The sequence below is a fragment of the Coenobita brevimanus genome, chromosome 60, assembly GCF_032717465.1.
Source record: "Coenobita brevimanus isolate Jiangsu-jjx chromosome 60, ASM3271746v2, whole genome shotgun sequence".
NCBI classification, from domain to species: Eukaryota; Metazoa; Arthropoda; class Malacostraca; order Decapoda; family Coenobitidae; genus Coenobita; species Coenobita brevimanus.
The window spans coordinates 12,449,853-12,471,284 of record NC_137013.1 but is presented as its reverse complement, the minus strand read 5'-3'; the positions used below and the strand labels follow the sequence as shown (position 1 = coordinate 12,471,284).

The window sequence follows — 21,432 nt, the reverse complement described above, 5'->3', positions numbered from 1 at the left end:
ACGGAGAGGGATGGTAACAAATGAATCGCCTCTGTCACTCTGTCCTCTGCCACTCACACATCCCTCTATCAAATACCGTACCACTCCTCGTACTACTCTGTCTCATCACAAATAAGTATATACATATGTATGTATGTATGTATGTATGTATATACTTTGTGTATGTGCATGACTCTAGGTACAGGCATAACAGCCCGTTCCCTGAGGCCCAGCAGCAGTCCTCCCGCTTATCATACACTTCCACGTCACCACTTCGGCGCTAAGCACCCACCGTTGATACTGAATACATAGTAGGGCTGTCTCTTACAGGACAGGTGTAGTGGTATTGGCTTTTATTTTTTTTATTGGCAATTCTTATGGTAGATCAGTAAAGTCTGCTTAGCGAAATTACAAAACAAGTATGGTTTACTATCTCTCCTTGGCATTGCTTCATGACTAGCATCATATCTTAATGTTAACCTATTGTTGTAAGTCAACAATTACAATAAGAAAAGAGGAATTTTAGGCCAAGTTAAAGTAAAAAGAGTATAGATGTTATTGCGGTTGCTCTTGCAGTCCCATGCTCATCCGGTGTGGGTTCTTCAAACGAGCTTGCCATCGCTTCCCTGTCATAGTTTATAATTGTTATCGCAAGAAGGTTAACCCGTCACGTCCCGAGGTTTTCCGCACCTCTGACATCCCCCAGTCCTGAGCCTTTTTGGAAATTTTTTTTTATGGCTCAAACTTCCGCTTAGGTTGAGAAACGAAGGAAATCACCAAGAAAGGGCTTACCGTGGTCTATAAGTGGTCAGAACAGGTGAGGTCCCCTGCGCCAGGTATCGTATTCTTTTATGGACGTGCCAGGTGCTCACGTTTTCTATGGTAAGGAATACTGGGAGAAACAACACACAACACCTCTATATTTATTGAATTTGAACTAATAAACCATAACAGTAACAATATAATGTATTTCAGACACATATATATGAAAAATAAGCTTAGTACCATCGTGCGAGCATAGCGAGTTAGGTCCGAGTCGTAACATGCTATATGCTAAGTTTCTTGTATCAGTCAACATATCATTTTTTCTACTTGCATACTTCTGTTTCAATGACATTTTACCAATTACAACTGTTTGTAAGTGTTTTCAGATGTTTTCATTCATTATGATGACATGCAGCATAAGTTTAGTGCACATCAACTTAGTAAGCGCACTCGCTATGACTCGTATTTCAACATACCCAATTCTTTTATCACTTTCCTATTATTTTTCCCTTTACATAGAACCTTCCCTCCACCACTGTAAATGTTTTCAATTATTTACATTCATTACGAGGGCATTTAGCGATATGCTAGCGCATATTCACGTAGCAACCACGATCTCAAACACTCGTTTTTCATCTTGTACTTTATTTATTCACTCCAATTATACTTTCCCACTTACATTACACACATTTACACCCCTATACTGCACTGTACATACTTACTGGCATTATTTATTCAAGTGAGCTTGAGAATATCGCATGAAAATACCCTTGCAATGAATGTTTCGACCAACATAATACTCACACACTTATATACTAATTCTTCACATATATTACACACTTTCCCACTTGTTGACTTCTATTTTCAATATTACGGGCCTTATTCATTCAACTGAGCGTCAGGATATCGCATCTCTATACACACACTATGAATATTTGACTTAGAATATATTTCAGCACTTACAATAATTTGAACTTATACCCGTAAGCATTTCCAATAATAATAATTATATAATTACGGGCCGTATTTATTGCACTGAGCGACAGAATATCGCATCATAAAACCCTCGCTATGTATGTTTCCACTTACAGCATATTTATACACTTACAATTTTTGCACTTATGTTATACCCGTATGCACTTTATACTAATATTTGGAGATCAACATGACTGAAAATTCACTGAGTGTCTGTCTGTCGCATTTACTTCATAGTTTCAGCGTCCTGTCGCATTCACACCATATCAGAATTGCATCAACGTGTGATATTCGCTGAAACATGGGTGAATACAGAGACCCACGTCACACTCCACGCACTCATAGCGGGTGTCCTTCCTCTGTGTCGTGAGTCTCACCTGGGAATTGCTACACAAGTGACACCTGCGTTGGGGCCTAGGTCTGTTTGGCTGGGGAGGGATAGGAGTGGGGAAATGGCGGCCGGATATTCTCAGGGGAGTTTGGGCAATAGGGGCAGTGCGGGTGCGATGTTGGGGTCTTTCTACAGCATAACGTGCAAACATCTCTCTTGTGAGCTCCCTCACAAACCCTTCAAAGGTTTCCTGAACTCCTGTTGTCATGGCATGAAGGTGGTGGCAATTCAGAGCAGTGATGACTAGCAAGTGAAAGAACAGTTTCTTATACCACTTCATCGTGGTCCTGGCACACTCTACCGTCGATATCATGGAGTCTGACCGGTCCACGAGGCGCATGTTTGTGTTATAGTCCATGACACTCAGGTTTCCAAATATGACGCCTGTTCTCGCTACGGTAATCAACTGAATCAGTACGGTGCATCAAGGGGCGGTGAACCGTTGACAAGAGGCTTGCTTCTCTACTGTGGTTCCACACAGTTGCAATGATGTTGTTGGCTTTGAAGAAGACAACCTCATTCCTTGCAAGTTTCCGCCCTACCTTGGCCATGTGATGCCGGTTCACCTTCACGGTTCCACAGACTCCCGTTTCATATTTGTGAAGATAACGAGCGAGAAGAGGGCTAGTGTACCAGTTGTCCAGGTAGAGGACATGACCACAATGAAGGTAGTCTTCTATCATCGTCTTTACCACTGCTCCCGACAGTCCAATACTTCGATCTTCTATTATGTCTGTCTGTGCACCGGTGTACGAGACTATGTCTTGCACGTATCCAGTCCTACAGTCGCACATAACAAAGATCTTGAACCCAAAACGGTGCCTTTTGCTGGGTATATACTGCCTAAATGAAATATTGCCTCTCCACAACACGAGACTCTCGTTTATGACGAGGTCTCTATAGGGATAGAATGAGGAACAAAAGGTTTGCCTCTGGTGATCAAAGACCAATCTAATTCGCCTCATTTTGTCAGTGTCGTTCACATTTGCAGGATCATGAGCATCATAGAAATGGAGGCAACTTAGAATTTGTTGAAACCGATTACGGCTCATCACTTGCCCAAATATTGGGGTAAATATAACAGGGTCCCTTGTCCAGTAAGCAGGAATTCTGTTCTTTCGTATAATACCCATCAAATGGACCAGGGCAAAAAATAGGAACATTTCTGAAAGGGAGACAGGGTAATCATGTATGATAGAATGCCTACTCCTTGTTCCCAATCTTTCACTCTCAAGGCGCTGGGTGCTTGTAAAAGGGTTGGTTTGGTATACGATCTGCTCCACAAATACCTCACTAAAAAACAGGTGGAAAAAATCCAACCTGGTGGAATTACAGTGAATTCCGGGAGCAATGCAGCCAGAGCGCTCCTGCTCAGTGAAGGGGTGAATGAGGGGAGAAAAATCACTCCCATCCTCCCAATTCCATCCCACAAATCCCTCGTCCCCATCATCCCCATCACCACCTTCGTCTGGGTGGGGAGGAGATCCTGGTGGGGGAGGTGGGGGAGAAGGAGTGCGGAGGGCTTCCCCACTGTCACTCCTCTTCCCTCTGCCTTTACCCATTCCCTTTCCCTTACCCTTATGGCCTTGAGGAACATTAGGGGGCTGTGGGGATGAAGTAGGGGAATATTGGGGAGCAGAAGACGTGCTGGAGAGTGGTTCCTCCCCACCTTCCCCCTCCATGAGAACACCACGTGCTTTCTCACGCACCCTAGCTCCACCACGTGTTAGGGGATATTGGGGAGCATAAGACGTGCTTGGGAGTGGTTCCTCCCCACCTTCCCCTTCCCTCACAATCCCACGTGATACTGAATGCACCTGCACTCGCCCACGTGATACACTACACCGCCTCACACTACCTAGGGAGAGCAATGACTCACTCATGTCACTCTCACTTTCCCTAATCCTCCCTGTACTTTCCCTTTCACTCCCCACTCCCTCCACGGCACTTCCTAACTCCCCAAACAAAATACTAGGCCCATACCTGCTCGTCTGACGTGGTGTGCGCTCTGGGCCACGATGAGTGATTACCTCACGTCCATACCACGTGGCAGCACGTTCCACGACTCCGTCCTCGTCCACGTCCTCGTCCTTGTCATTGAAATCTGGTTCCAAATCAAGTTGGGGATAGGCATAGGATGTTGCACGTGGCTTCTTGGCCTGCTGCCCCTCTCTAGCAGCACGGTAAGTCACGTACTGCCGCTTCCTGGGAGACGGGACTTCTTCGTCACTGCTGGTGGTTTCTTCCTCCTCTGGCTGCACATAATCTTCATCCACAACCTCGTCGTCCAGTGGGGAATCACTGTCGCCTGTAAAGGCGTCCAGGATGGCTAGAATTTCACCCTCTGAGAGACTTCTGTCTGAGCAGGACCGTTGCTACCAGGTGAGTGGACGAGTGGCGGGTTAGCGCGGGTCACGCGGGGTCGCCGAGTGTCCCTGCCTGGTGGCAGGTAGGGGAAGGTCATGCGAGGATACGTACCACAAATCAAGCGCGAAATTTGAAAATTGTCGAAATTATGCACTTTACAATTGCACGACGTACCGGTACGTCGCCGGGACTGGCAAATGCAAATTGTTGCAACGTACCCATACGTCGACGGGACGGGGCGGGTTAAGGAAAAGAGTGTGCAGAATGTTTTGAAATCTCAAATTAACCTTACAAAAAAGCAGATCTTAGTTACTAGAACAATTGCCGTAGGTTGTTACTGTTTCTTCAGGAAGCACACGGAAAGGAACAGTCTTGTCATATCTCTAATTCTTCCTAGAAAAAGAAATCAAAGTTACGACACCAAATTGATCGTGAATATGCTTGAGTATCTAAGCCCTGGACGTAAACTAAGTGTGGACTACAAGAAACCTTCCACTTTACCCTTTTTACTCTAACTTGGGCTAAAACTGAAATCGCTCCATCTTGGATACTGACTTCTAACAATAGATTAACACTTGAATATGATGCTAGTCACAAAAAAAGTGCTATGGAACGGATTTAAAGGTGAAATATTGTTTTATTCTGCAACTGAGTTACGTAGAATAAGCTGTAAAAGGACCGAATTCTTTACCAGGATAAGATAAAGGACAACAGACTCCATACGTAAGATCTGGGTTTTCGCAAGGTCTTCCTTCCTACAGGGTTCAAACATCATGGAACCTCAAGAAAAAACTGGAAGATCACAAACGGCATTTTGTTCAGTTAAGTTGGCAGATACTTAATTTGCCTGCTGAGAGGGAGGGAAGGGGAGGGGGAGACAGGGAAGGCATTGGATATGAAAACCAAGTCCTAATAAACAAATATGATAAGCAACATTGAATTACTACTTTACCATTCCATAAATTATACATTGAAGAGGTCCAGTGAACAGGTCTGCAATATTAACTTCTATTATTTTTTTTCTGTGAGTGCATATATGTATTTTTGCCGTGTCTTTTTAACCCCCTTGTGGCGGGGGGGACACAATCTGGCCGCACTATGGGGTGGTACTACTACTTTGTGGCCAGGTTGTGTTAGGAAGAATAATTCCACTGTATTCCCCGTGTGTCGTAATAGGCGACTAAAAGGGGCGGGGTGAGGGGACTAGGGACCCCCTCCTCTGCTTTTTAGTTCCTAAAAAGAGAGAGGCCAGAGAAAGGGATGGGGGATTGAGCTATCCCCGTACCCTGAAGATTGGGTCTCTGAATATGCGTGGATGTAGTACGATTCAGCTAAAAGGGAGGAGATTGGAAGAATGTTTGTGAGAAGAAAGAAGAGAGAAACCTGTACTGTACACAGGAAAAATCATCTGGTAAATTACCAATATGCTGGGAATCGAACCAGGGACTTTCAGGTGAGAGCCAGGCAGCATACCACTACACCACGACCAGGTAAAAGTTAACTCACGTTGTCACAGTCTTGTAACCAATGTCCCTCCGCCCCCACTCTGGGCATCAAGAGGATGAGTTAACCCCCTGGCACTCGGCCAAGTAGATGCTTTTAATCTATACCAAGCACTTACGGCAAGTTAGAATGAAGAGAGAGAAACCTGTACTGTACACAGGAAAAATCATCTGGTAAATTACCAATATGCAGGGAATCAAACCAGGGACTCTCAGGTGAGAGCCAGGCAGCATACCACTACACCACGACCAGGTAAAAGTTAACTCACGTTGTCACAATCTTGTAACCAACGTCCCTCCGCTCCCACTGTGGGCATCAAGAGGATGAGTTAACCCCCTGGCACTCGGGCAAGTAGATGCTTTTAATCTATCCCAAGCACTTACGGCAAGTCAGAATGAAGAGAGAAACCTGTACTGTACCTTTTGATGCCCACAGTGGGGGCGGAGGGACGTTGGTTACAAGATTGTGACAACGTGAGTTAACTTTTACCTGGTCGTGGTGTAGTGGTATGCTGCCTGGCTCTCACCTGAGAGTCCCTGGTTCGATTCCCAGCATATTGGTATTTACTAGATGATTTTTCCTGTGTACAGTACAGGTTTCTCTCTTCATGCTGACTTGCCGTAAGTGCTTGGGATAGATTAAAAGCATCTACTTGGCCGAGTGCCAGGGGGTTAACTCATCCTCTTGATGCCCACAGTGGGGGCGGAGGGACATTGGTTACAAGATTGTGACAACGTGAGTTAACTTTTACCTGGTCGTGGTGTAGTGGTATGCTGCCTGGCTCTCACCTGAGAGTCCCTGGTTCGATTCCCAGCATATTGGTAATTTACCAGATGTGAGAAGAAACTTGGATGTGTTAGCTTTGAGTGAAACGAAGATGAAAGGGAAGGGTGAGTCTATGTTTGGAAGTGTGAATGGAAGATTGTCAGGTGTTGATACAGGAAGGGCAAGAGAAGGTGTGGCCTTGTTAGTGAGTCTGGAAGTACAGCAGTGCGTGACTGAATGGAAGGAAGTGTCATCGAGACTGATGTGGGTGAAATCGAAATTTGAACGTGAGTTGTGGGTGTTTGTGAGTGCATATGGGCCTGGTAGTGAAAGGGATGAAGAAGAGAGGAAGTCTTTCTGGAATGATGTTGATGAGTGTCTACAGAGTTTTGGAGCGAATGTGAATGTGGTATTGATGGGAGATCTGAATGCTAGAGTGGGAAATGTAGCAGTTGAAGGTGTAGTTGGTATGCATGGTGTGCCTGGAAGAGAGATGGTAATTGGAAATACGTTGTTCGAGAAGAAAGATATTTATAAGTATACATGGGTGTGACAGAAGGGTGGAATGGTTGTCGATAAAGCACTGATGGGCTATGTGGTTGTGTCCAGGAATGTAATAGGAAGATCGTTGGATGTGAGAGTTCTGAGAGGGGAGGGTGGAGGTATGTATGACCACTACCTGGTGGACGGAAAGTTAAGAGTAGGTAAGAGATGGGTGACAGCTAGGAGGGTTAGGTGTGGCACAGAGGTTTTGAAAGTGAGTTGGATAAAACAGAGAAAATGATAGAGTATCAGGAGAAATTGAAAGATGAGTGGAATGCAGTGAAAGATCAGGAAAATGGCAGTGTGGAGGAGGAATGGCAGTTGTTTAAGAGTGGAGTGGTGGGACATGCAGAAGAGGTGTGTGGTGTGAGACGTGTGGGTGGTAGTGTAAGAAAAGGAACTGAATGGTGGTGCGAGGAAGTAAGTATGGCTGTGGCTGAGAAGAGACGTGCATATGAAGTGTGGCTATAAAGGAAGGATGTGTCATATGAGAGGTATAAGGAAAAGAGCAATAGGAAGAGAAGGGCTGTGCGTGATGCTAAAGTGGCAGCAGATGAAAGGTGGGGTAGGCGACTGACAGAGAATTTTCAACAGAATTAGAAAATGTTCTGGAAGGAGGCGAAAAGAATGTGAAAGGGAGAATCGGGGAAGGAAGAGCGAATAAAAGCAGAGGATGGAAGGATGTTAATTGAGATGAATGCAGTAAGGAAGAGATGGGCAGAGTATTTTGAGGGATTGTTAAATGTGGAGGAGGAAAGGCTGACTGAGACTGTGGCGGATGGAACGGTGCAAGGAATAAATGTGTTGGGAGAGTTGAATGATTCTTTGATCAAGAAGGAGGAAGAGCAGAAGGCAGTAAAGGAGATGAAATCAGGGAAAGCTGCAGGTATGGATGGGTGTGCTGTGGAATGCCTGAAGGGTGGTGGAGTGACTATTGTTGACTGGTTAGTAAGATTGTTGAATGTGTGCTTTGTGAAAGGTATGGTGCCAATTGACTGGATAAAGTGCTTGTGTGGTCCCGTTGTATAAAGGCAAGGATGATAAGTATGAATGTAATAACTTTAGGGGTATAAGTCTGTTGAGTGTTGTAGGTAAAGTGTATGGTAGAGTGTTAATTATAAGAGTTAGAGAGGGTACAGATGGAGTGATTGGTGATGAGCAGTGTGGCTTTAGGAGAGGGAGGGGATGCGTGGATCAGGTGTTCGCTATGAGACAAGTGTGTGAAAAGTACTTAGCGAAAGGCAAGAATGTGTTTTGGGTATTCATGGATTTAGAGAAGGCATATGATAGATTTGATAGGGAGGCTTTGTGGACTGTTTTAAGATTGTATGGACTTGATGGTAGGTTACTAAAAGGGATGAAAAGTTTTTATGTAAATAGCAGAGTGTGTGTAAGAGTGGGAAATGCTGTGATTGATTTGTTTCCTGTGAGAGTGGGGCTGCGACAGGGATGTGTGATGTCGCCTTGGTTGTTTAATATTTATATGGATGGTGTTGTAAGGGAGGTGAATGCAAGAGTGCTAGGTGGAGGTCTGAGTCCGGTGAATGTTGATGGTGGAGAGTGGAATTTGAAGCAGCTGCTGTTTGCAGATGATACTGCACTGGAGGCTGATTTAGAGGAGAGATTGAGACAGTTGGCAGAGGAGTTTGGAAGAGTGTGTGAAAGGAGAAAATTGAAAGTAAATGAGAATAAGAGTAAAGTGATGAAGTGTACGAGGTTGGTAGATGGTAAGGGGATGAATATAGTTTTGAATGGTGAGTTGCTTGAGGGGTAGAGCGTTTTAAATATTTAGGGTCACATGTTGCTGTGGATGGAAGAATAGATGCAGAAGAGAAATTTAGAATGAATGAAGTAGGTAAGGTGCTGGGAGGAATGAAAAAAGTGTTTAGATGTCGTTCGCTTAGAATGGATGTAAAGAGAAGGCTGTATGAGGATGTTGTAGTACCGACTGCGTTATAGGGGGTGAAACATGGAATATGGGTGTAGCAGAAAGGAAAAGTTTGAATGTAATGGAGATGAGGTGTCTGAGGAGTATGTGTGGAGTGACGCATATGGATCGAGTGAGAAATGATGAAGTGCGAAGGAGAACTGGAGTTGTTCGGGAGATGGCTGACAGAGTTGAGCAGAGGATGTTGCGATGGTTTGGGCATATGGAGAGAATGGATAATGAGCAACTGGTGAAAAAGATAACTAGAGCTGATGTGAGAGGTGTAAGGCTGACAGGGAGACCACGAATAGGATGGATGGACAGTGTGAAGAAAGCTCTGGATGCGAGAGGGATGTCTGTTGAGCAAGGAAGAGTGGCTATGCGTGAGAGAAATAAATGGAGAGAAATTGTGAATAAATAAATGATGACGCAGCCCTGAGGGGATATTGTCACGAATCAATCCGCGACATTTCCCTTTTGTGAGAAGCCACGAACTATTAGTGGAAAACTCACTGCGTATCGCTCAGCTAACCGTTTCTCCCTCCATTTCGGGGTACACTTTTCAAAACATTCGTCACTGTTTTCAAGAGTGACCGATTTAATGCACGTCACTAAGTGCTGTACTGAGCGATACTATTGTTTTCTTTATTGTTCGCCCCTGCTTGCACTTGACCGTTAAAAATGCGGCCTAGTGCTCCGCTTTTGTTCCCACGACTTACTCAGTCGAGTGTTTGTTGTGACGGAGGAAGGTCCTGTGCTCCAAGAAGTGTGAGAGGTCGCTAGCACCCAAGCTCCACTGAGACAGTTAATCCAGTCCTCCCACCCCGGGTGATACATAGCATTCATCGACCGGTATTTCCTTTTTGTAATCCTAGTTTAAGAGTTTAATTAAGGTGTTTTTCTTAGGCGTAAGTATTTAGCTTTTGTGTGAGTGAGTGAGTGCGTCTCATTTAATTGATTTGAATTGTAACGTTAAATTTATTTTTTGTAATAATAAATTTAACAGTTCTTTTCCTTGAGCTTAATGTAAAGTAAAATCTTGTTTCATTTAATCCAAATTAAGCTTATTTCCCATATAGCTCCTAGCTGGCATAAACGTTTGCTTTCATAACTGGTACTTAGACCAGTCTTGTTGTATTAACTTAAAATCCGTTGTGCCAGGAGTTAATGCATCAGATGTTATTATTATTAGTATTAGTTATTTATTGTCAGGGGTGAAGTAACTTTCTCCAGAGGCTAACAGTACAGTAATTCAGCAATTGTGAGTATTTAGTCTCTGCTGTGTACTGTTGAGAAAGTTTATAAATTCTCGATCTTAGAGAATCGTAGCAAGTCAGCGTAAAGTAATCGTTGCTTGATGTAGCAAGACAATCATTGTCTCTGCTCTTCAATATTATTGAATATTATTATCAATTTAAATAATATTTAAGCATTTATTCCAAAATTACCGTGATATTATAAAAACCCCGTGACAACTGGCGACCTCGCCAGGATATTAACTCCTAACCCTAAAGCTATTCACGAGATAGTGCTCACTCATTCATATTTAGGTATTTATAATTAAAGTTTATAGGCACAAGTTTACTGGTGTTTGCCGTTAATTTAGCAAGTGAGTTTTTGCTTTATTAATCAATAGAGTACTTAACTCTAGTTTATTCTTGGTAACGCCAGACAATTTTATTCGCTCCTGGGAAGTCGGCGTACCCATTGTGTTTATTATTGAGTCTTCCCAGTCATTTACATTTTTTATTTATTCTTTGCCAGTTAACTAGATAAGACTGGTCACCACTAGCTTGTGTCTGTATTCTTTATTTGTATTATTAGTATTCGTTGCTAAGCAGTCAGTACTCAGTTTCGGTTACTTAGTAAATTGAGCTAGCATCATGGCAGCCAGTGCTTATGTACAGGAAGCCAAAGATATGGGTCTCACTGACCCAGAGAAAATACAAAGTTACGTTCTCTCACGGTTTAATTACGAGCAAGAACGTGAGAAAGACGCTCGTGAACGTGAGCGAGAACAGCGCGAATACGAGCGAGAACAGCGCGAATACAAGCGACAACAGCGCGAACAAGAGCTAGTACAAAAGTGAGAACAGTGCGAATACGAGCGTGAACAACGAGACAAAGAACGAGAACATGAACTTGAAGTGCTGAAGCTCAAGCGAGATTCCTTGGCTTCAGACACGTCTGGTGCAGTTGGTCCAAGCTCCACGAGTGTTCTTCCTGCCCATGTCCTGGCGACCCCACGCATCAAGCTTCCTTCATACAAGGAAAACGAGCGAATCGAGCTGTACATAGCTCGTTTTGAGGACATGGCAGACATGTATCAACTGGATGAGGCAGCTAAGCGGCTTCAGTTTCTTAGCCTATTTGAGGGCCCTGCCCTCGATATTCTCCACAGAATTCGTGGAGACAATCTCACATATGAGATGATGAAAGCTGCACTCATTAAGGCGTATGGTCTCACAGTAGACGACGCCAAAATTCAGTTCATGCGAGCTCGTCTCCAAGACAAGGAGACAGCTGTTCAGTTCCTTGATCGTCTCACAGCTTACTTAAATGAGTGGATGGAGAAAGATGAAGCTCCTTCCACGCGTGAGGGGATAATTGACCTTATGCTGCGTACACAGCTAGAGAGGTCGTGGCCTGCTGAGCTCATAGCACAGCTTAAGATCTGCCAGGTGAAAGATGCCAGCCAAATGGCAGAGAAGGCTGACGCATTCTTTACTGCATATGGGTATCAAGCTCGTAAGCAAAACACCTGGGGCAGAAAAGATACTGCCAAGTCTGGGAAGCCGTCTCAGACTGAATCCCAGCACAAAGGCCGTTCTCAGAGTAATGGCCAAGGTCCAAAACCGCAGTGGAAGGACCAGGGGCAAAACACTCAGAAACCTGAGTGGAAGGGGTACAACAAGTACCCTAATCAGCAGCAGTATCAGCCACGCAACCGACCGTCAGGACAAACTTTTTCACCACCAGCTCAAAAGAGGCAGGAAGCGAATGCAGCCTTCATTCCTCAGCAGCAGCCTGGTGGTCACGTCCCTACCAGTGTGGGTACTTCCCCACAGTTCACTAGTCCCACAGTGACAGTGAACCCCCCTCCACAGATGGCCAATGTTCCATCTTCCCAATATAACCCTCAAGGCACAATGTTTGCCACATCAATTCAGCAGCCTCATGAGTGGCTAGCTGCTTCCTCCACAGGCCCTCCCACAGGTGACAGTACCTTCCTTGTTCAGCCAGGGTTTGTGGGAGACATTCCTGTGAAGGTCCTGAGAGACAATGGTTCCTCAGGTTGCTCTGTTAAGCAGAGTTTAGTTCGGCCTGAGCAGTATACAGGTCGACAGATCCATGCAAAGCTTATTGATGGATCAGTGAGATTGTTCCCTGAGGCATGTATCCAGGTGGCATCTCCATTTTATACTGGTACGACACTTGCGGTTGTCATGTCAGAGCCTCTATTTGACTTTATAGTAGGCAATATTAATGGAGTCAAGGATAGTTGCTCCGATGACGCTACTCAGACTTCGGCTGCTGTGGTAACATGAGCCATGACTGAGGCTCCAGACTGTGTCACCCCAGTGATCATTGAATCGCCACAAGATCTGATGTGCAGTCAACTTGTTGTACAAGAACAACATTCTGACCCGACACTTGCTGCCGTGCGGAACAAACAAAAGGGTCGAGTGATTAAGTATTCACGGGGAGGTCGAGCCAAGTTCCTTCGTAAACAAGGACGGCTCTACTGTGAGTCACGAACACCCGAGGGCGAGGTTCGACTGCAGTTTGTCGTTCCCGCCAAGTACCGCCTAGCTGTGTTACAATGGGGTCATTGTTCAGCCTCAGGAGGTCACATGGGCAAAAGGAAGACCCAGGGCCGTATCCGAGCTGACTTTTTCTGGCCAGGGATGGGACGGGACATAAATAGTTTTGTCCGTTCCTGCAGTGTGTGTCAAAGTAACACCACTGATCAGGGACATGCCCTTCCTGTGCCATTTGTAACCACACCTGTAATCTCCGAGTCAGTTGAGAGACAGGGTAGTGGTGAAGTGGGTGCAGACCAGATGTCTCGCCCATTGGCCCCACAGGACACAGCATGTCCAGGGCCTGTACATACATATTATGTACCGTAGGTTAAGGGGGAAGTTGAGAGGCGACTCGAGGCTATGGAAGACCCGAGTTTGCACAAGGATTCTCAGCTTCCCGGTACTAATATATGTACCGTAGGTTAAGGGGGAAGTTGAAAGGCGACTTGAGGCTATGGAAGACCCAAGTTTGCACTAGGATTCTCAGCTCCCTGATACTAATATAAGTACTGTAGGTTATGGGGGAAGTTCGAGAACTCCACGAGGCGACTTGAGGCTATGGAAGACCCAAGTTTGCACAAGGATTCTCAGCTTCCCGGTACTAATTAAGTATTGTACTGTAGGTTAAGGGGGAAGTTCGAAAGAGAACTCTGCAGAGGCGACTTGAGGCTATGGAAGACCCAAGTTTGCACAAGGATTCTCAGCTCCCCGATACTAATATAAGTATTGTATTGTAGGTTAAGGGGGAAGTGAGAACTCCGCAGAGGCGACTTGAGGCTATGGAAGACCCAAGTTTGCACAAGGATTCTCAACTTGCCGACCATAATCGTGTGCTATAATTAATGGCGACCTCGAATGTACGTCGTAGCACTGACTGCTAGGCAGAGAGAGTAATTGTAACATGATAAAATTTTGTCTCATTGACACTTTTGATGCTCCACCTCAATTGGTTTTGCAGGTTCAGCAATGGGGGTAGCAGTTTTGCTGTGCGGGCCAGCTGATCGTCTGCCGCACGCTGCCGCCTCTTCTCTGCCTTTGTCGTCGCCATGTTATTATTTACTATGTCATTTTACACGTAGGTACAGTTACACTACAACTGTCACACCTACACCGTGTATTACATACACCACGCTACACAACAATTAGTTGTCAGTGTAAATGTAGCGAATTTTCGCTCAGTTTGACCTGAGTACAGGATTTTCACCGTCGTCACGGAGTTTTCCCTCAAGCTTGCTTCTTTTAACGTAAATACGAGTTTTTTTTCGCTCACTGGCGACTGCGACTTTCTCCTGTAGCAGGATAGCACACACACCACAGTGTGAATCTTGTGCGAATGACTTAGGATGTGTACATATATATATATATCCAGAAATTTTTTCCCATAAGGAAAAAATTTAACTTTGTAAGGGCGTAATGTCACGAATCAATCCGCGACATTTCCCTTTTGTGAGAAGCCACGAACTATTAGTGGAAAACTCACTGCGTATCGCTCAGCTAACCGTTTCTCCCTCCATTTTGGGGTACACTTTTCAAAACATTCGTCACTGTTTTCAAGAGTGACCGATTTAATGCACGTCACTAAGTGCTGTACTGAGCGATACTATTGTTTTCTTTATTGTTCGCCCCTGCTTGCACTTGACCGTTAAAAATGCGGCCTAGTGCTCCGCTTTTGTTCCCACGACTTACTCAGTCGAGTGTTTGTTGTGACGGAGGAAGGTCCTGTGCTCCAAGAAGTGTGAGAGGTCGCTAGCACCCAAGCTCCACTGAGACAGTTAATCCAGTCCTCCCACCCCGGGTGATACATAGCATTCATCGACCGGTATTTCCTTTTTGTAATCCTAGTTTAAGAGTTTAATTAAGGTGTTTTTCTTAGGCGTAAGTATTTAGCTTTTGTGTGAGTGAGTGAGTGCGTCTCATTTAACCCGCGCCGTCCCGAGGACGTACTTCCACGTCCTCACGTTTTGTCACAGCCAGTCCCGAGGACGTACTTCAACGTCCTGCAATTGCAAGGTTCATAATTTCCACAAATTTCAAAATTCGCGGGAGATTTTCGTTTCGCCCGGGTACCCAAGCCTCCCCTACCTGCCGCCAGGCGGGCAGCGTCCTAGACCCCGCGTGACCCGCGCTCGCCCTTGTCTCGGTCACTCACCTGCCAGCAGTGACCCAGGTCAGACATGGCGCGGAAAGGTCTCTCAGATGAGCAAATTGCATCCATCCTGGAAGCCTTCACTGGAGACAGTGATTCTCCACTCGATGATGATGTGGTGGATCGCGATTACGTCCAGCCAGAGGAAGAAATAAGTAGCAGTGATGAGGAGGTCCCTTCGCCCCGAAAAACGCGGTATGTGACATACCGTAAGGCAAGGGAAGGCCAGGCTGCTCCCCAACCACGTGCACAGCTATCTCTCCATCACGATTCTGATCAGGACGAGGATGAGGACGATGAGGATGACGGAGGGCTAGGACGTGATATCGCCGCAAAGTGGTTGGGAAAGGAAAAATATCACCACGTGGATCAGAAGGTGGGGCGAGACGACACCTAAGGTATGGTTCAAGTACTTTGTCTGGGGAAGTAGCAAGTGGTGTGGTGGGATTGCTGGGAGAAAGGGAAAGTGTTGTGGCGGCAGCGCGGGGTGAAAGTGAGAGTGGTGTGGGGGTAGTGAGGGGTGAAGGGGCCATTGGTGGGAGGGAGGCAGCACGAGCACGTGGTGCTCGTAGGCCTAGGGGAGAGGAGGTTGAGTCACTCCCCAGCACTTCTTTCGCCCCTGAATATGCCCAAACTTCCTCCCCACAGCCCCAGGATGTGGGGAAAGGAAAGAAAGGAAAGGGAAAGGGTAAAGGAAATGGGAGAGGGAAGAGAAGTGCTAGTGATGAGAGGCGCCGCTCTCCACCTCCCCAACCTCCCCCACCACCCTCACCTCCCCACCCTGACGAAGGGGACGATGGTGACGTGGCTAGAGACGGTGGTGTCACGTGGAACTGGGAGGATGGGAGTAATTTTACTCCCATCATTCACCAGTTCACTGAGGAGTGGCGGTCAGGTTGCACGGCTCCAGGTGTAAATGCTGGGTCGTCACGTTTAGATTTTTTCAATTTGTTTTTTGATGAGGCGTTTGTTGGGCGCATAGTAGAACAGACGAATATATTTTCACAATCCCAGCGCCTTGAAAGTGAACGCCTAGGAACCACAAGCAAGCATGCAGAACAGTATGACTTTCCTGTGACTATATCAGAGATGTTCCTATTTTTGGCCCTGGTAATCTTGATGGGTGTGGTGAAGAAAAATCAAATTCCTGCCTATTGGACAATGGACCCAATCATCCTAACACCTTTCTTTGGAAAGGTGATGGGTCGTAATAGATTTCAGTTTATTCTCGGCCGCCTCCACTTTTTTGATGCAGATGATCCAGCCAATGCAAATAACACCGATAAAATGAGGAGAATTAGGCTGGTATTTGATCATTTACGGGAAATGTTCCGCTCCTCATTTTATCCCTACAGAGACCTCGTCATAGACGAGAGTCTTGTATTGTGGAGAGGCAATATTTCCTTTAGGCAGTATATACCCAGCAAGAGACACCATTTCGGGTTCAAGATCTTTGTTATGTGTGACTGTAAGACTGGTTATGTGCAAGACATAGTCTTGTACACGGGCGCACAGACAGATATAATAGAAGATCGGAGTATAGGACTCTCTGGGGCCGTGGTGAAGACAATGATAGAAGAGTACCTTCATCGTGGTCATGTTTTGTACCTGGACAACTGGTACACTAGCCCTCTTCTCGCTAGGTTCCTCCACCAACACGACACCGGAGTCTGTGGTACAGTCAAGAGAAACTGTCGCCATATGGTCAAGATAGGGAGGAAACTTGACAAGAATGAGGTGGTTTTCTTCCAGGCCAATAACATCCTTGCAACCCTGTGGAACCACAACAGGGAAGTTTGCCTCCTATCAACTGTTCACAGCCCCCTGATGCACCGCACAGACTCCGTGGATCACCGTAGCGAGAGGAGGCGCAACGTATGGAAACCAGAGTCTGTACTTGCCTATAATCTGAACATGAGGCAAGTTGATCAGTCAGACTCGATGATTTCAAGTGTTGACTGTGCCAGGACAACGATGAAGTGGTACAAGAAACTCTTTTTCCACTTGCTCGACATCACGGTCCTGAACGCCCACTACCTGCACGCAATGACCACCGGAGTATCCGAGACCTTTGAGGGGTTTGTGAGGGAGCTGGCACGTGAAATAATCGCACATGCCCAGGAAAGACCCCCACACCGCCCCCGCGCCCCCCGTGCTGCTCAGACTCCCCTACGTCTTGCAGCCCGCCACTACCCCAGCGCAATCCCTTCCGAACCAAACCGTCGTAAACCCCAGCGTCGCTGCCATGTATGTAGGCACTCGACAGTCAGACCATCCACGCAGAGAAAAGACACAAGATACGAGTGTGTTGAGTGCAATGTTGCGTTGTGCCTTCAGCCTTGTTTCAAGGAATACCATAATCTCGTACACTTCTGAAACTGTGTGGGAAGGCGAAATGACGCTCATGGTAATGGTAAGGCCAGTCAGTAGGTGCTAAGTCAAATATAAAGTTGAAACGAGTGTTATTTTTTCAGAAAAGTAATGTATAAGATGAGAATTAGTGTAAGTGGAAAGAATTGTTATCAAAACTACACCCACTGTGTAAATCTGGTCAGTAAATATGTGATAGCAAGGAAATAAAGTGGAAACGGGTGTAATGTTAGCATGAATAAAACGTATAAGTTGAACATTACTGTAAGTTGTCATAATTGATGTCACGATTACACCCACATTCTGGTCAGTAAGTATGTGATAGGAATTATATACAGTGGATGATGTTGTAATGTTAGTAGTAAGGTATTTTATAAGTTGATTACTTGTGTAAGATGAAACAAATGATATCGCGATAACACTCCCTGTGTAAGTACGCGCAAATATGACGCTAAGTTCCATCGTACGTTCAGAAATGATGTAATATCAATTATATCAAGTGTTTACATGTGCAATGTTAGTGTAGAATAATTATATAAGTAAAAAAATAGGTTGTAAGTTGAATTAGTTGTCATAGCGACTTCACCGTGTGTGTTACTATGCGCTATTATTACGCTATATATTTACGTAAGGCCTGAAATAATCTCAAAACAGTTCTATAAAGTTGAAAAGTGTATAATAATATTAGAAAGGTATTATGTTAGTAGAAAAAGCACAATACGAGTTGAAACATCAGTCACAGCGAGTTCACTCATTACGTAAATTAGCGCTAGCATTACGCTAAATGTTATCAAAAGGCCTGTGAATACGTAAAAACAGTTCAATATAATGTAAAATGGTATAATGTTATTGTAGAAGTATTATGTAAGTAAAAAAATTATATGTATCATGATTTTAGAATGTTAGCGATTCATGGGAACCAAGTTGGCCGATTTTGCTCGTTTCTCACGATGGTACAATGCTTATTTCTGCTCTATTTTTGTATAAAATCCAATATACTCTTTTATCACATGTTTTTATGTTTGTAATAAATTCATTTCTACTTACTTTCATTGGTTTCCCAAACTTATAATACCATAGAAAACGTTTGATGCTCACACCGCAACATAGGAGAACACGGGGCCAGGTGGGACCAAGGCATACCTGGTTAAGCTAATTAGGGACCCCAGGGACCACTTTCTTTGCCACCGGCCATTGTTTCTGACCAAAAGCGAAAGTTTAAGCAAAAAAAAAAAAGGTCGAAAATTGCCCGGGATTGGGGGGTACCAGTGGTCGAAAAGTTGCCGGGACGGAGCGGGTTAATTGATTTGAATTGTAACGTTAAATTTATTTTTTGTAATAATAAATTTAACAGTTCTTTTCCTTGAGCTTAATGTAAAGTAAAATCTTGTTTCATTTAATCCAAATTAAGCTTATTTCCCATATAGCTCCTAGCTGGCATAAACGTTTGCTTTCATAACTGGTACTTAGACCAGTCTTGTTGTATTAACTTAAAATCCGTTGTGCCAGGAGTTAATGCATCAGCAAGAACCTGATGTTATTATTATTAGTATTAGTTATTTATTGTCAGGGGTGAAGTAACTTTCTCCAGAGGCTAACAGTACAGTAATTCAGCAATTGTGAGTAATTAGTCTCTGCTGTGTACTGTTGAGAAAGTTTATAAATTCTCGATCTTAGAAAATCGTAGCAAGTCAGCGTAAAGTAATCGTTGCTTGATGTAGCAAGACAATCATTGTCTCTGCTCTTCAATATTATTGAATATTATTATCAATTTAAATAATATTTAAGCATTTATTCCAAAATTACCGTGATATTATAAAAACCCCGTGACAGATATTCTCCAGCATTTGGTCTGATCAGCTAGTCATATCAGGTGCGGGTAAGGGGATGGGTCTATTATGATGTGGAAGGGGTAAACCAGCTCTGCTGTCGGGCCCTGCTGCGGATGTCACTGATTGCACTGCGTAGTTGACCCTTGTGCTGTGTGGTGCAGTGAGGATCTGTCTCTTCTCCCCTCTGGGGCTAAGATGCGAATGAAAGTGTTTGAATAGGTGAGTAAATGGGGAGTGTGTCGTCCTGTCTCGGCTACCTCCCTTTCCTTGGGGGAAGCAGTCAAGGTATATATATAGATAGTGTCTGTTTAGAGATGGTCTATTGTCCCAGTGGAAGCGGGTACGAATCCCGGTTGGGACAGGGAACGGTTTAAAGGATTTAAATTTTGCTAAGCAGAGTTTAGTGATCTACCATAAGACTCCCCCCCCCAAAAAAAAAAAAAAAAAAGCCAATGCCATGACACCAGACCTGTAAGAGACAGCCCTACTATGTATTCAGTATCGACAGTGGGTGCTTAGCGACGAATTGGTGACGTGGAAGTGGATGATACATGGGTGGGTTGCTGGGTCCCACGGAACGGACTGTTATGCCTGTGCCTAGATTCGTGCACATACAAAAAGTATATACATGCATACATACATATATACATGCATACATTTTGTTCTTAGAATAGTGAGAGGAGTGGTACGGTATATGAAAGAGGGGTGTGTGAGTGGCAGAGGACAGTGACAGAGGCGATTCATTTGTTACCATCCCTCTCCGGGATTTCAGTGTGCTGACATCGATGGACAGAATGACAGAGTTCCTGGTAAGTATTTACTTTACGTTCTCCACTGTTTTTGTGGTTTTCTCTTTTTCGAAAGCTTGTTTTTATGCTGTAAATGGTTGATTTAATGTTGATGGTTGCTGAAAACGTGTGTGTGTGTGTGTGTGTGTGTGTGTGTGTGTGTGTGTGTTTTAATTAAGTTAGCCTCATCTAACCTAACCCGTGGGATTACTGTGTATTCATACGGCACTACTTCGCCTTCCACAACAAATGTCACCCATCCCTAACCAAAAACACTTCGTCCCCTTTGATCCTATGCAAGGATTGATTAGGTCTGTTTAATATCTAAAAACGCGTTTCCGACAATCTGCGACATCAAATCATCCCACACAGCATAAAAACAAGGTGATGATGAGGTGGAAACCTGCCGAAGAGAAGGAGCCCTAAAGTAAATATTGCCTGAATATATTTTCCCTACTTTGGCCTTTGTCATCTCTCCATCTCCAGTTCTCCACTGATTAGTTGTAACAATAAAGTAAAGCTGCATTATGATTCTGGTCAGGAAGAATTGCACGGGACAGAATGTACTAGACCTGTTTCTCTCTGCTACTAAACTGTGTGATATAAGCTAAAGAAAGGAGGACTATTTGAACTAAGATAAGTTATAAGGAGCATTGCAGTGTCAATATCTACAGTTTAACTGTTGACTGTAATTAAATGGTGTGGTCCTTACTTTAAATAATGTCATTTCTGGGAGGTAAGCCATGATAAGTATTTTGATATTAGGATCGTTAATGACATCTCTGAGGGTCTGGTAGGGATGACTGATGTGTCTGACAGCCAGGAGAGACATGAGGTTACCAACGTAGCTTTGTGTTAACACCAGCATCATCAGCATCCACACCCCTTGCACCACAGATTCCCACCACCACCACCCAGATGGCTGAGACACATCTGTTTAAAATAAAAGCGATTAATTCAGTGATGTCTAAAGGAAGCATATTAAAAAAAAATGGGGGGGGGGAGGTTTCGGTTGGGACATTCACGCTACCTTCTTGCAGGAGGATGCGAATACAGTTGAATATGTTGGTCTCTTGTCTTGGTGGGTGGTTAGTGTGTGGAGGAAGGCAAGAAGGAAGGAGTAGCATAGCAGTGATCACAGCCAGCAGTGCCGACCCCACAGCCATCCACACTACCGGTGACAGAGGCAGCAGGAAGCCCCACGGGTCCACCTCAGGGCGACCACGGGCAGCAAAAATTTTATGATGGGTCATAAACACAATAGGACTGCAATAG

The 21,432-nt window shown here is 44.7% G+C and overlaps 1 protein-coding gene across 1 annotated transcript in view; it reads right to left on the bottom strand.

Annotated features, from left to right (window-relative positions):
* The window catches only part of LOC145403279 (uncharacterized), a 37,037-nt gene extending 15,627 nt beyond the window's left edge, over nt 1-21,410 (bottom strand). Inside the window, exons 1-2 of the mRNA XM_080275091.1 lie at nt 21,188-21,410; nt 20,870-21,090 (exon numbers count right to left, since the gene is read on the bottom strand). Of these exons, the coding sequence (XP_080131217.1) occupies nt 20,870-21,090; nt 21,188-21,410 (444 nt within the window). The remainder of the gene's footprint in view (nt 1-20,869; nt 21,091-21,187) is intronic.
* Nucleotides 21,411-21,432: the final 22 nt, after the last annotated feature.